The sequence below is a fragment of the Cygnus olor genome, chromosome 2 (genome assembly GCF_009769625.2).
Source record: "Cygnus olor isolate bCygOlo1 chromosome 2, bCygOlo1.pri.v2, whole genome shotgun sequence".
Classification (NCBI taxonomy): domain Eukaryota; kingdom Metazoa; phylum Chordata; class Aves; order Anseriformes; family Anatidae; genus Cygnus; species Cygnus olor.
In genome coordinates this window covers 112,682,677-112,698,619 of record NC_049170.1, presented here as the reverse complement: position 1 = coordinate 112,698,619, position 15,943 = coordinate 112,682,677, and the positions used below count along the sequence as shown (strand labels likewise).

The following is a 15,943-nucleotide window of genomic DNA, read 5'->3' as shown; positions in this document are numbered from 1 at the left end:
TTCCTGCTAAAAAAGGGTACCTGTGCCTCTAAGATTATTATGTCCAGTACCGCTTTCTCCTCTCTTTTTGAGGAAAGAAAAAGCAAATAAGCTTACTGCAGCCTTACAATCTTATCTTGGCTTCCGGCAACTCAAACAGACCAAAACCTATCAGTTTTCCCATCGTTTTAGTTCAATGAGGAAAGTCAGCCATAGCCACACCAAGCCCACTGTCCAAAAACACCCCCTTGCCACCTCTGGTGTTTGCAAGACATTAAGTCCTACCAGTCCCTCAAGACTTCAGCTTCCACCTCACTTCTGTTCACAAACTTTAACAGACCTCCCACTTTGGAAACAATGCAGAACACATACAGATTTCTAAAGACTTCTCATAAAAATTGTACACTTCTGCATTTTTCTTTAAACTCTTCTGGCAAGGAACAGCATACTCCAGCTGCTCTAAACATCGCTATAAATACTTGGAAGTTTCTAAATAGGTCCTGCTCTTTAATATTGCTTCTCCTCTGTTTAGAAGCCTATAAAAAGTGTTCTGTTCAAAAATAACTCCTACCCCATTGGTTGTTTATACTTACTTTAATATAACAAGAGCAAAGTTCCTGTTAAACATCACAAAAAATCAAAGTTGACTGATTTATAACTTGCATTTTTTTTTCCTAATACAGTTTGATACTGAAAAAAAGGACTCATATGTTAATTTAGGCAGACAAAAAAAGCCTCAATGCACTTCTTTGGCCACTTAAGTTACTGCTTCCCATTTGTACCACACAAACCTCTTAAGGAAACCAGGCTCACTAACACCTGATCTAGTTTACACTGAGTTAAGCTAATACCACAGGGAAGGAGTTAAGTAGCATTGGTGGGACAAAAATTCTGGAGACTACGATCAAAGGGGTCTCTGCCTTCACCATTCACATGAAGCACTATAAAATTAAACTGCTCAATTCAGTTTCTCAAGGCCTTTAATGGAGAAAATACTGCAGTTCCACCCACAGTAAATGCATAAAGCAAATACAAGCCCCTGGAACAACCCAACCACCACCAATAGCTTTGTTGGTGTTTACCAATTTACATTGGTGGTTACCAATTTTACGTTACTATGTAAGAGAGATTTTCTATGGCAACCACCATTTCTATGCAACAAGAGAAATACATTTACTCTTATGTGGGGTTTTAAGAGTGCTTATCTAACAAGTCGAATAGAAAGCGTAAGGCATAGTTAGAGGCTATAAACAGTTAAAATCAGCCTTAGGTAGATACTGAAAATGCACATATCGTGTATGATGTACCTATGCTTGGAAGAGGTTTAGCTTCAAGGCTGTAAAGCAGGAAAACTTTGGTGCAAAAACTTGCTTAATGATTTCCTTTTACCTTGTGGGTTGATACTCTGTGCTGAGCAATTACAGTTAGTTTTTCTAGGAGCCCTCGTAATCTCTCCTGTGTAGCATGGGAGATCAAGTTCACAACATCAGAGTTAAGTTCCATAATGTCATGCCTTTTACCTGTGGAAGCAGAGAAAATCCATTACGTGTTTTAGTAGTAGCTGATAATTGAAATAATTAGCACAGCAGGTATTCTGTTCCCCCTGGAAGTCATACCCATTATGAATAAAGGTTTGGAGATTATGATTTTCCTGGTAAAGTCACAACTTCAAAGATCTTAGACATTACATTAATAAAACTTAGCCCGGAGCTTCAGAAAATATAGACATTGTTTCACTTAGCCTCTAGAATCACTCTCCTTGCAAGGTCATTTATAGGACAAAGTTAATAAGAACACAAATCAAGCTTCGTGTTCGGGGATGGGGAGAAGTGGTAGCTGTAGAAATTAGTGCCATATTCCGTTAATTTCAGTAATTAAAAAAATAGAGAATTACATTTTGCCCTGCTTGACACCGTGCTTGTTAACAACTCATGACATTTATTCAATGAATAGGGATATTTTTCGCAGCGCTCTCCGGGTGTGCAAGACTCAGCCCTCCTCTCACCTACCTCGACCAACCGGGCACATGGCAGACTGATCCAAGGTGGCAACTTGGAAAATACCAATCTGATCCCATCGGGGTCATCAAGCTATCGCCTCCAACCCGTTCTCTGGCTGCCACCGCCCTCCCTGCTGCTGGACAGGTCCTAGAGTGAGGTGTCACCTTCACAACCTTCCTGCAGGCTGCTGATGGAGAAGTGTTCCTGTGCTTGACATGGTCGGCCACTCAACACAGCTCCACCAGGATACCTGGACAGTGCTGACTTCTCCCTTATGGGCGAGGCAGGGAGCTGTTCCACACACTTTATACGCAGCACCCATCAAAAGCTCTTTTCCTTGCCCCTCACTGCATTTACAGTGGCTGTAAGATTTTATGATGCAATGCATAGCATGCATTCAAAATCCATTTTGGTATTTATTGCCAAGTCAAGTGTTAAGAATGGATAAACAGTACACTGTAAAAAACTAATCACCTATTTCATTTGCCTTTATTATACATTTTTAGTTGGCGCAGCAATCTCACCAGACAGGGAAAATCTACAATGTTTTTCCAGATAAAATCAAAATGTTCTCTCTGCTTGATCTCAGCTGGTAAATATTAGGCTGTACTTTAGCTGAATGCAAAGCTCATTTTGCTCAAGCATCTTTCAATGCTTCCTCTGTAATTCACCACTAGACAATCAGGACACCTGAAACTTGAAACACCACTTTAAGAACAAAATTAAGCCTCCCCAAACCTCAAGACCACCCTTCCACACACAATTATTGAACAGAAGAGGGCTCTCCATTCAGGAACAGAAGCATTTGTTTTCTAAATTGGTGCACTCCCTGACAATATGTCTCCTTGCCATCAAAACATTTTTTCAATAATAACAACTCACGTCATAAATGTGGAACAGCTATCATGCAAGCCTTAAAAGAGCTATGCCTGTATTTTCCATCTTTAAATAAATTGTCCAGATACAACAAAACAGCTATTCCAGAAGTACTTTCTCCTTCCACTTTTTAAGAGTTCGATTTTTCCTTATACCTGTCTCCCATGGGCGATTGGGTTGACCATCTACCAAACTTTGAAATAAGCTTCTAAGGACCAGGTCCAACATGTCTTTTCCCCTTTCAACTAGTGAGGGGGCACTGACCCCACTGAACCATGCTCCTGCACGGCCCAGATGGCACATCTATCAGGCTAACTAGTGTGGGGTGTACAGAGGGAGCAGGTTGCATTTGCAAGTTACATACTCCTCACAAGCTAGCTGCTTTCCTTGGACTAGGACCAAGTTGCATGTAGAAATGGGAGGACTTTGTGATCGGACCACTGCACCAGAATTAGGGCTGCACACGTGAACAGTGGGCTTTCTTGAATGCTCAGCTGTGAGCTCACTGTTGCAGTATGGCAGCGCACCACAGAGTAAACATGAGCAGAGCATTGAGCGACACCCACCCAGTTTGCTGTAGATGGCAACATGATGCTGTACCAATGCACACTCCCTGCTCAGACATAACACACCTTGCCAAGCAACAGTTATAATTTTGCTCAGAAACTAATGGCTGAAGCAACACATACAAAAAACCCACCTTCCTATTACATTTTAGGCTCAGGCATTCAACATGCATTCAACATACATTCCATGGTAGTATTCACTGACACAGACAGATACCTTTAACATCTCTTTTGTATAAAATCAATGGAAGATTCTTCCACATAGGGATTCATAAACAAAAGTCTGCCCTGTGCATATTGGCAGCATAACATTTCTTTCTAACCACATGGGCAGGATGTGCAACATTGGACAATAGAGTACATATACCCGAACAGCCTGAGGAATGCAAAAGCTGTTAAAAAAGTGAATTTAATATACCCAACTAGGAGCTGTGGGAATAGAAAAGCACACTTCAGTGTTCAAAATTAACATCTCTTGTTTTTTTGTGTGTTCCAATAAGTGTAAAAGTAGTCAAGTTGCTCACTTCATAGAATTATTACACGTAGAAGTGGCACAAGCTTCTTTTTCCGCTACTGGGCTTCAGACCACTTCCACGTAAAAATTTAAAGTGTATTTCTTGACTAGAAGGGGAAGTAAAAACTTGGTATAGTTTAGTAGGAACACATGAATGGCGATAGCAGATCTTGGAGTACCAGCTCCTTCTTCAAAGATCAGAGGCTGGCTGATGAAAGATGCAAGAATACAACTCTATATCCGTACACAGTAGTTACATGTTTTGTTCTCACCAATGTTCAAGATCTTCTTTTGAAGTGCTTCTGAAGAGAGAAAAGGTTCATCTGCACAAGAGCGGATCACTGTACCAATGAGTTCAGAATTTGTTGCCAGAATGCACGCGCTCTCCTCACTCAGGTTGACCCCAGCCATAGAAGTCACATCATTTATGTCATCTTCATCTCTACCAAAGAGAAAATTATTTTATGCTTCATTCAGAACGCATACAAAGACAAACCTCTTCTATCATCAAACAGCCATGTTCACATATTTTGGAAGCTACCTCTACACAATACATTTGTGGTATGGGAGTGGACAGGGAAAGACAAGTCCTAAAAAGCTTTCACAATTCTCTCAAGTACCTCAAACATTAGCTTAATCAATGCCTCAGTTGCGAGGTATGCAAATTCTTTACAAGAAACTTTTGAATAATCTTGGAAACAATGGGCTGAGGTAAAGCTGGGTTAAAAATCCCCACAAGCCTCCCCACCTCCACCACTGATCTTCTAGCAGGGGAATTTATTAGCAGTAGTATTCAGAAGACAACAAAGTCAAAGTTACTGTTGGAGTCACAAAGTTAAAGTCACAAGTAAACTGAATATTGTTCTAAAAATCCAATTCACTGGGCAGAACCAAGTGTAGAACAAAGTTGAATATTGCCTCATTAAACCATAACCAAGTCTATTTTCTAACAATGCCTATCCTATGAACTGAAGTTTACAGCAGAAGCATATTAGAAGAAACGTGACTAACTTTTCTTTCAGTGAGTTCCCTTAAAAAATAAGGCAAATATTTCTTGTCTGTACACTACAACCAACCCAGACCCTGCTCTTTGAATCAGTCGTGTCGTACAATACTCCTGTACGTAACAGGGAAGATGCTGTGCTTCTGCAGAACAGTGGCAGAGGTCAACATTCCTTCACGAGCTAGATTCTGTTGTGGCAGCTTTGGACTACATGCTCAAAAATCCAAGTCTGGCATAGTTTGGACTAACAGTAACAGCTAGCTACCACCATTGCAAAGTTCATGTTGAGCAAATAGTTCGTGTGTCTCAGCTTCTTTTATTTACTATATTTTTTAACATCATTTAAGTTAGAATACTTAATAAAACTTGTATGGGAAGTTTTTGGAGGAGTTCTGTAATGAAACAGTGAGTTATTTTCAGAAAAGCTTAGATCACCAAGAGAAAGCCTTTTTGCTTGTAAAGTGACAAAAGGTCCTACTGTTGGCTTCAAGGGTTTAGGACCGATCCATAATAGAAGTCTGCAGTATTAGTACAGACAAGTGGAAGCACTCAATCTGAAAGTATTTTGATCTGGATTAAAAAAAAAAAAAAGTCTTTGTAAAGGTGTTCTCTGGCAAGGTTCAACTGCAGGAATCACTGTGTGACCTAAATAACTCTTGAATGAGGGGCAGGTCAGAAACTTCCCATTCTCAGGTTAAACGGGATCTCTTGGAGGCTGTTTCCTGACTGTCATTAGGAAGAAGCTAAAGTTATTGGAAAATGGCTTGGGCTTGAGTGATGCTCAAAAGACAAGAAAGCATTGTGGTTTTTGTTGTTTTTGTTTGTTTGTTTTCCTCTCTCCTCCTCAAGCTATAGATGGATTTTCTCCTTCAGACTTCAGTAGGTTTCCATGGTGCAAGACTTAGGTCCCATAACATTTTGAAAAGGAGTCTGGCTAGGAAAGGAATCCAGCCTCTCCCTACCCCTCCTGCCTTTCATTTGTGTACTCTCATACCAGGCAGCTTCTATATAATTTGTTTAGGGGAGAAGGAGACCCAAACTAGCTTCATTCATTACGTCTGACTAGACATTGCTTCCTGAGTACGCTTTTGCCCCAGATTTATCACGTTCAGAAAAGCACTAAATCCCAGGATTGTCAGGACCGTTGTACGATCACCCTTACAACTTAAAGCTAAAGCCACCACTGTCAGAACAGTTTCCCCACCATCTACCTCTACAAAACTAGCAACTGAACAATTCCAAGAGTATAGCCGTACTCTAAAACCATCCTTTGTCGAGCTACTATTTTCTTTCATCTTTCCAATCACAGTCTCTCACGTGAGTGCACACGAGAACTTATACGTAAGCACACATCTCTGCCTGTACTGGTTTAGAAGACCAATTCCAACTTCTTCACTGCTGGACATAAGACAGCATTAAGTCACCAACTCACTAGCCTTGATGAAAGATTAATTTGCACATGGGTAAACACTGCTGCACTTATTTTACTTAGCCCAAAGAACCTATCCCTAAATTTCTTTAGCAGTAGTGCTTACTAGAGATTAACATAACTTTCAGAAGACGTGAAGTTTGCACTCTTTACTATTATTTTGTCCATACTACTTGAACAAATCTCAAGCATTGTAAGCATCGCATTATGTATGTAGAGTAAGCTATTAAAATCATTTTATTCAAGTGATAAATTAAAAATATTCCAGGTGTTTTGGCTGGATACAGACTTGCTTTCATTTTCAGCAAAGCCTCCACAAAGTCCCTCTTTTGCACTACATCCATTAATACTTTTTGCATCTGATCATATCACACCCAGAAACCAACAAGAAACATTCTCCTATCTGTTACAGGTCTCCAGCAATTGAAGTTGTCAGTACAAAGGGAAAAACAGAATGCACAGTTCTCTATGTTACGCTGTACGGGGTCAGATTTGACATGCAAATTGAATATTCAACTGGAAAAAGAAGCCCAAGCAATACAGATGTGCCTCGTATCTAGGAATTTGGCTGCAGTGGCTGAAAAGCGAGTCTGTGGCACCCTCTGGTGTTTAAACAATGCACATGTTTTCTTCTCAACCCATCTTCTATTTATTCCATTTTAATCAAAAGCAAAAGTGATAAAACTACAACGGTATGCTTAACCCAAAACTCCGTGCATTGTCACGAACAATGACACGGGACAGAACAATTCCAGCAGAGTGAGAGCCACCAGAACTCCGCTCATGAGCACCACAGGGCAGGAAGCACAGCTGCCCAGATGTTCTGCGCTGCTGTCTCACTCCTGCTTGTCTAGTAGTCGAGATTTCTGGCACCTCCCAGATTAAATGCAAAAATCAGTTGTACACACGTTTGAAAAAAAAGTATTAAACAGAATAGACGTAAGTCTTAAGTATTATATTATTAAGTATTGTAAGTAATACGTAAGTATTTTAAGATGCAAATGTGTGTCTTACTTTTTCCAGGGTGCTCTGGCATACACTTTACAGAGGTATGTAAAGCCATTTATAAAACTCTTGATGCTTTTAAAGCAGACTGCCCTTTACAGTGCATGTCTTAGGACAACAGAGTGCCAGCAATGCACAAACTTAGCTGTTCCCATTTCAGAGAGGATTCTTTTTAACTGGAACAAGAAAATCACCCTTTTTCCTGTTACTTATTTCTAGCAACACCAAAAAAAAAACAACATTAAAGAGCATACAAGGTCAAATTGCATTTATTAAGTAGAGTTTGCAAGTATTATATTCCCAAATCCTAACCTAACTTACGCACACAATGGCAAAGGGATTCAGGACTGACGACACATTGCAGTGAGAGGCCATAGTTGTACGTGGACACAAAATCACATCAGTTACGAAGACATGCTCTCTGCCCATAACAAATCTCATCACAAAACCTGCAAGGGAGCCATGGTGTTCTCTGTCTCAAACATGATCAGCTAGTTGATGGATCATAGGTCACAAAGAATAGCTTTGGTGGGAACATTAAAAGTTGGGACAGAAGAGAGCAAAACACTTCACAGTTTACTGGGGAATGTCTATTGCCCGGGCCAGAATAACGCTATGTGGAGCTAGACCTCTTTGGTCACACTGGTAAGTGGTAGCATCAGGAATGTATCCAAAGACATTCTTCAGAGACTAGAGACTTACTAAAAAAACGTTAGGTAAGCTAGAGATTTCACATCTGAATTCTCATGGACTTGAGCTACTTTGAAATTCATAGTCCAAAATTAGGAACAGAAATATATTTTGGATCACACTGTAGAAGCAGAGTTTTTCCTAAATAACTCTCTAAAAACTTAAGGAAAGAACATCAAGAAGCTCAAGTCAAACTTTTCCATCCAAGGCAGTTGATATATTCTGACTGGAAGAGCACAGTAAAATCTTGTTTCTAGGGACGTGTGTTTTTTTTTTTTTAATGATGATATTTTATAAAGTAGCTTGGCCTGTTTGTTTTTAAAGGGATGTGTATTTTTCCCCCCAAACATCACTACACAAAATTACATCCCAACTTTTATTCTGAAGCATATTTCATAAGAGTTTGAGGGAGCTAAACAGAGCAATTGTTTTAACATCAACTTTTTCTTTCCATTTCTGACAACCAATGTTTTAAGTATTTTGTATGCACTGTATGTTACTATAAATAACAACAGGTGTCTGTATCTGTGTACACCAAGCTGTAGCTTTCAAAAGATTAGAAGTCAATTGGTCAACAAGAAATAGGTATCATATCTGCTTTTACCCCTGGAAGACTAACTTCAAGTTTGCCTTAAGGTCTTAAGGCCAATAACGCACACTTAACGACAGTTTGCACTTCCACCCCAACATCAGATTTTAGAGCTACAGAAATCATTTCTCCTTTTGGAAAGTGAATCAGAACTAAAAGCTATAAGTATTCTTCTAATCTGAAGGCCTAGAGAATACGCCAGAAGCCACAATTAGAGATGTAGTCAAAGACTTTCACCTCTACATACAGAATTGAGCTTGTAAGAAGAGCTAATAAAAGATATTGTAATACAGCACACAGCCTTAAACAGGTTACCAGCCAGCCCAAATTACAGCTCAATGCTATCTGGCTGTCTGTTAAAAGCAGATGTTATATCTGATTTAATCTTGTGGAGAGCTTTTAATACAAGGTAACTTTACATTAGTTAATAGTATTCACAGGATCAAGATCAATATGCCTCCTCCACAAGTGAAAAACTGATACATATTGATGCACACTGTTTGTATAATTACATTCGTGTAAAATAACATGATGAAAACCCTAACTCATCAGGACAGTTTTCCTATACTAAGAATAATTAAGATCTGCTATGAGGTCACAGTTTTTAGATCCCCCTTGCCAATTCATACTATACACCAACCCTAAGTCTCTAAAGAAAGCTGCTTTTCTCTGGGCTCTGTTCCCACCCTCTACACGCGCTGTCTGTTTCTTTTGTTCCTTCCAACAGGAAACTATATTGTTCATTTTTACCTGAAGGATGTTGTTCCATTCTCTTTTATTTTAGTTTTCTGAACAGGAGATGCTTGAAGCGACAGAATTTTATTTCCTGGCAGGGTAACTTGTTTCAGAATGGAACCTAAAACAAAACAAAGAACATGCCATAATAGAAAGCAAAATGCTCAGGCAACTGTTTAATCAGTTCATATGTCTAACAAAGGCTACTGCAGACTCAGTAACAACTAATTAGGTCAAAACCAGACACTCTAGAGTACTACATTCTGCATGTTCCATATACCCTCCTCTGTGCTGATCAGCAGAAGGTTTTAGTGAGAACTGGCTGGCTGATACAAACTTACAATATGCATCAACCTGGAAATGTTGAAGGAAGAAGTGACATGACACTGAGTGACATGACATCTGTACTACAAACACCCAGTAAAGATTTACAATCTATCATACCGAAATGTTTTTTCTCTTGACAGACAGCCACCTTCCTACAATCTACCAACAGCCTGTACTGATTTCTGCACCTCAGCAGTCCTCTCCCTTCTCCATTACAGAGGTTCCACCATACCTGCAGGAAATTGGTTGGTTTGAACAAGCGTATTCAGCGGCATCCTCTTCTCAGCAGATGTCTGGAGAGTCAGCGTTGAGGGCTGTGGGAGTGTGGATACTTGCTTTACAATGGCTCCTGACGGTTGTTGGACTACCTGCAAGTGGAATATCCAATATCAAGAGTGAGAAGAGCTAAATATACAGAGAAGTAAATAGTATCAACATGTTCATTCAGCCAGAAGTGCTGCAGGGCAGGCATGCATGTCTAGCTTTCAGTTTATAACAAACAGCATGCTCAAAAAAAAAAAAAAGAAAAAAAATCAACCATCACTTCTTTTGACTTTAATGCCAAGAAACAAAATCTTAGCAACTGGTGGCGAGCATAATGCTCCATCTCATTCAGCAAGCTCTAACAGACATTTCACCCCTACTCTCTATTTATAGCTATATCAGAAAATTTTCACTGAATACTACACAATCTGTTACACTAAGAGACTTTCCTCTCTAGGCCTTGTTTAACAGACTGCCAGTTGAATATTGTGTCTGCCTGCCAACAAGTTCAAAAGAGTAGGTATCACATACATCTAGATTAAAGAAAAATAAAATAATAAAAAAAAAGAAACAGCTAAAAGTCCTGCAATAAATTCTTCTCCTGTCATGAGGAATACACCCTATGAAGTTACTAATGCATTTTTGGAGCTGCAAGGTCAATTGTAAATTGAGATGCTGAGCTTCAAAGTGTTAAACAAAAGTACACTTGAACATACCAGTCAGAGGGCACACGAAGTGCTAACCAGCAGCACCTACGCTGAGCAGAGCCTCTATACAAAAACAGTGGTACACTGCTAAAGGGTAAAAAGGAAGAGGGTCGATAGTTTCGTTTAAAGAGGTTGTTGAAAGAAGCAAAACCAGACAGCAGGGTGTCATCACAACACAGACCTACAGGCACAGCCTATAAAGACAGATTCTTCTTCTTTGGGGACAGCCATTAAAATGCACGAAACCAATAAAATTGCAGTATCTCCAAAAGCTTCATGCCCTAAGCCTCCTAGCAAGCAGAACGTGGGCTGCAGCTTCTGATACATCCTTTGCAAAATTCTTGATTACAAGTAGTAGAAAGACTTTACCAAAAGCACAAATTTATCAACATCTTCAGATTGAATCCCAGCTGGTTAGGGGCAAAAAGCCAATACAATGAGTTTAAATGGTTGAGGAAACTTTTTCTCTCAAGCCTTTTACTCTAACTTCAGGAAGTCTAACGAGTTCTTGTACAGTAGTTGTCTAAATAAAGTAAACAAGTTTATATTTAAATAATTGGTGTTTACCGTACTTCAGAATTTATTCTATTTCAGCTGCCTCCTGTTATCTAATTCCAGATTTATCAGTAAACACAATCAGCATAAGAATCAGACCTTCACAAGATGATAGGTACTCTGTATTACGAAGTGAAAATATGCTCCCCCAGTTATTACTGCTTACAGCATCATGGCTTGGCATTGAGGTAGAAATGCAGAACAACTGAGCTGAAGGTGGTGTTCGAAAACCAGACAAAGAACAGACAACTCTTGAGAGGGAAAAAAGCACACACAAGATCCGTCTCTCCAAGTTTGTATGCACATGAAAGAACCACAGGAATACAGGCACTGATTGTGGACAGGGTCAAGTCTCACACATACAGCACTTGGTCACGAACAAGTACAGGCACTAACATTTGCTTCTACTGGGGTTTTAACCAAGACACAACTTGATCTTTCTGAAAGATCCAGCTTCCATAGGCTGGAAGTCAAAAAACAACGTTGAGAGCACAATTTGTATGTTCAGGTAAGTACTGAACAACCAAGCAGCTTGGGCGAACTACTCACAGGATCTGCCAGCATCCATACTGGCATGCACCTAGAGATCCTCCCTACCACCAGTGAGAATGATGCTTCATCTTCAGCACACAAGAAACTGAAACAGCACAGGAGGAAACGTAAGCATTCAAGATTACTGCGGCAGACAAAAGAAGAAGAGATAGGCAATGTAAAGTCAATAGCCTAGGCGGGAACTGGGAAATAAGTCAAGTAACCGAGGATACTAGATCAACCAGAAACAGAAAGGAAGGGTTGGCAGTAAAGCTGTTTTTCTCTTTGCCATTCTAGCTGCTAGATTTACAAAAGCTGGACATCCTTGGTACTGGCAAAGGGCATGGTCCTAGAAATTTCAACAGGGACCTAATGCCCTGAAAAAGTACTACAAAAACAGACCGTATCTATGTGTTTCTATTACTTCTTGCTGCTAACCTGAAGAAGAAAGAAAAGGGACTGCTCCTTCAACCCCCTTAAGTAAGTTCAGAGAGACATCAGCATAAAAAGCAGCAACACTTGAGTAAAAAAGCGCAATGCAACGTCCAGCTGACAGCATGAAAGGCAGCTGCTTGGTGGAGACTTTGAATAGCGTGAATCTCTTCTACCTTCATAAAGCAAAGTTTGGAGATCAGCTGCGAGGTGTTAAAGTACCAGTACACCAGAAGTGACACTGCTTTATGAAGGAAGCCCTACGAGCAAAAGCATGCATTGAGGACAAAGCACAGGCTCTTTCCTCTTGCTCTTCATACTTAGCAAAGCTCTAATTCCATAGCAGCGTTATCACCATTACAGACAGCATCCGGTAATGTAATTTTTCATTTATTATGCTTAATGAGAGACAAAGCAATACTACAGCAAGACACGCTTTATTTCTAAGGTGAAACAACTTTGGAAGCCAATACTCTTAAATGAGTCCACGTTAGTAAGGTCACGGGGGGGCACCCCACAGAACATGCGGCTGCCAGGGAAGCCGAGGGCAATGCTCACAACACAACACAACCCAGTCCCAACAGCCCCCCTAAAGAACAGCCCCCTCGGTGCCCACCATACAGACCCAGAGTCTTGATGACCGTGCCACAAAAAGAAGTGGTCACATGCAGCATCTCTCCCATCACATTATTCATACAAGACCACTGCAGAGTTGCAATCTTAAGCATCACTGATGGAGCTAGCACATGGAAGCACAGAAGATGCTTGTTTTCCACTCCTCAAGCACAAGAGACAAATTAGGAACGGGCATGCAGAGGGAGTGTGTGGCATCAGACAACCATGAGGGCTGGAGAGGGAAAAAAATTGCTGGCAGCACTGTACGGACAGATTTGCACAGCTGGTGTGTGTTTCCTTTCAGCTGGCAGCAAGACCCTTCTATTTAGGGAGGTGAGGTCCTGCTTTGTTTTCTTGTGTCAGTGGACAGGCCCTCTGTCCTTCTAAAAGTAAAGTCATCAGGGAAGCCCTAGAAGATGCAGCCACTTCTACCAACTTGCTCCTTGTGCTAACAGGCCACCTGAACAAACACCGAACTCCTGATAGGGCTGAGCTGCCAGTGGTCAGTTCAGTCCTTCGACTACATCCAAGACCAAAATTAAATAGCTATTCTGAAGAGCAAGAATTTTAATCACTCTGCCTGGGATCCACCCAAATGAGGATAAAACATGCTTTGTATGCAAGTCAATGTTTGTAACGCACAGTAAAGAAAAGCAGTTTCATTAGGCTGCCACACTGCCGTACTGGAGGAGGCAGAAGTCATTTCTTGAGTTCACCAAAATGATATTCAAGAAGCGCCTTGACTCCACAGCGTAGAGTTAAGCTTCCTCATCTATTTGTACAGATGGTCAGTCTTTCCCCTGGATTACATGGCCCACTGTGGAGCCAACAAACTGCTCTCCAGCTCTCTTACAACCTAAGCAGCCCTCATTTTCTTCTGCCTGGAAATTCAGATTTAGTCCTTGAAGGCAACAAGGGTAGCAACTCTTTTCCCAATTTGGCCGTAGCAACTACGATCAAAGTTTTAGTGCATACGCAACAACAGTTGTTTAAAAAACAAAACAACACCAAACCCACTCATAAAAAGAAACCACCCTATATAGTTCAGTGCTTTCAGCAAGTCTGAAAAGGTGAAAAGCTGGTAGAATAAGCTGTTTACTTAGAAGAAATTATTATTGTACTACATCCACCTTACATGCTTTGAAAAAAAGGAAAATGCAAAACACTAGTTGGTCTGAATACTGTTAAATCAAGTCTACACAATAACAAACTACAAATGGAAATTCACACACTACAACAGCTGTGGAAAGTAAATCTAGCTTCAGAGGAAGTCTCACATTTTCCCCTTGTTGGAAGGAACAAATCCTTACAAGGAAGTCCTATTCAAGAAGAGTCACCTGCCAAAGGAGATGATTCTCCCAGTATTCTTGAGGTCACTACATGCAGGTAGACACAGCACACTGCTCAGTATCTCAAACATCCATAAACCAAACCTAACTTATTTTACAACGTTGCTCTGCTGGGTATACTGGTGATCCACAGCTTGCTGGCATTTAACATTAGCATTAGTGAGAAATTAACCTGTGCCAAGAAAAAAAGTGTTAACGCATTGCTTTTGAGAGCATTGTTTTAATAGAGCATTTATTCCTTCTGAAATTTGTTAGCTAATGAGGCCTGATAGAAAAAATTGACTTTTTGATGACTTCATAATTAACACGTCTTAGGAAATCTGGAGGTCAGAGCTCTCCTCGAGCTTGTTAATACATTTCAGTTAGCATATCACTACAGATCATCAAACTACCTATTCCTGCAAAGCCTGCAAAGCATCCAGTGCAGGATCTTTGAAGGTAAGGAGACTGGAACCCCTGGGGGCTAGCTGAGGCACAGCCCTCACAGGGCATCTAATAGTAATTAACGTAAGCATCCCATCATCAATTTCTGTTTCTGACACAGGCATTTCCTGCCTTTTCTTTCACATACCAACCTAGCCCAGCTGCACACACATCAGGAGTCCAAGCACGTTCCCTCGTGTCTCTATCTGGACGTTCAGGCTGGTTGAACGGTGGTCAGCTCATCTTGCAAGAGACATAGCTTACAGGGTGGCTTTACATTCACCTTTTTGGCAAGCGTGCAACATTTCACAACTATCACAAATGTAACTGGTTAACTCATGACGGGTGGCTTCATATGACAAAAAAAACCACACCTAAGGTGCGAATTGGTATTACTCTGACAAAATGTTAAGAGTCATAGCAAAAGAAGCTCAGGTACAGAGAAGGAGAGAAATTCATCTTACCAACTGTTTCACTTTTACCACCTGCTGCGCGCCCACCGACTGCGCAACGATGGAGTTTGGCTGGGAGATTTTAATACTGATGGGGGTGCCGATGACTGGTTTCAAAGGCTGGAGAGGGGTTGTTGCTGAGGATGCCACTGCAGAGACGAGCACTGGCTTTACAGGTTGGAGAGAGGACGTTGCTACCGCAGAGGTGAAGACCGGCTTCACAGTTTGGATAGCAGTCAGCCCTGATGTCGCTATTGTGGTGGTGAGGACTGACGCTGCGGGACGAAGAGAGGCTGTCACCACTGCAGAGGCAGGAACAGGCTTCACCGTCTGCAGAGAGGCTGTCACCGGTGCACTGGAAAGGACTGGTTTTATAACTGGAGAGGCTGCGACTGTCGCAGAGGCAGACACTGGTTTTATAACGGGAAGAGAATTTGTTGCTACAGCTGAGGTCGCCACCGCTACAGGAGTTGGTGCAGAGGTACAAGTTGAAACAGCTTCTTGGGTTGGAGCTGGCTGCTGCATACACTGCTGGATAAAGCTTTGAGCATTTGGCATTAGTTGCCGTAAGGCAAGCATGCTTTTCTAGAAAACAAGAAGAAAACAACATGGCTGTAACACCAGAACAGCCTCCCACAATACTAGACCTTACATTAGCAACTGAACCTTCTTCCTTAGGTTTTAATTCTTTTCTTTTTTTTTTTTTTTTTTCTTCCAAGAGGCAACAAGCTGGTTATTCCAAAGAAGAGGTTTTGCTACAATTCACGTAGCACAAATGCAAGTACTCTTAAACTGATGAAGGTTTAAGTTAAGAATCACCAACATAAGTTGAGCAAAGATCAAGTCACCACGTCTTCCCTACCTGGAGCAAACCCCATCTATAGGGAAATTTATCCCAAAAT

At 40.9% G+C, this 15,943-nt stretch overlaps 1 protein-coding gene across 2 annotated transcripts in view; it reads right to left on the bottom strand.

Moving 5' to 3' along the window:
- TAF4B (TATA-box binding protein associated factor 4b) overlaps positions 1 to 15,943 on the bottom strand; it is a 69,146-nt gene that overhangs the window by 29,120 nt on the left and 24,083 nt on the right. For both annotated transcript variants that reach the window (XM_040550223.1, XM_040550224.1), the window contains exons 8-12: positions 15,054 to 15,626; positions 9,946 to 10,081; positions 9,402 to 9,507; positions 4,208 to 4,377; positions 1,369 to 1,499 (exon numbers count right to left, since the gene is read on the bottom strand). In XM_040550223.1, the coding sequence (XP_040406157.1) occupies positions 1,369 to 1,499; positions 4,208 to 4,377; positions 9,402 to 9,507; positions 9,946 to 10,081; positions 15,054 to 15,626 (1,116 nt within the window). The remainder of the gene's footprint in view (positions 1 to 1,368; positions 1,500 to 4,207; positions 4,378 to 9,401; positions 9,508 to 9,945; positions 10,082 to 15,053; positions 15,627 to 15,943) is intronic.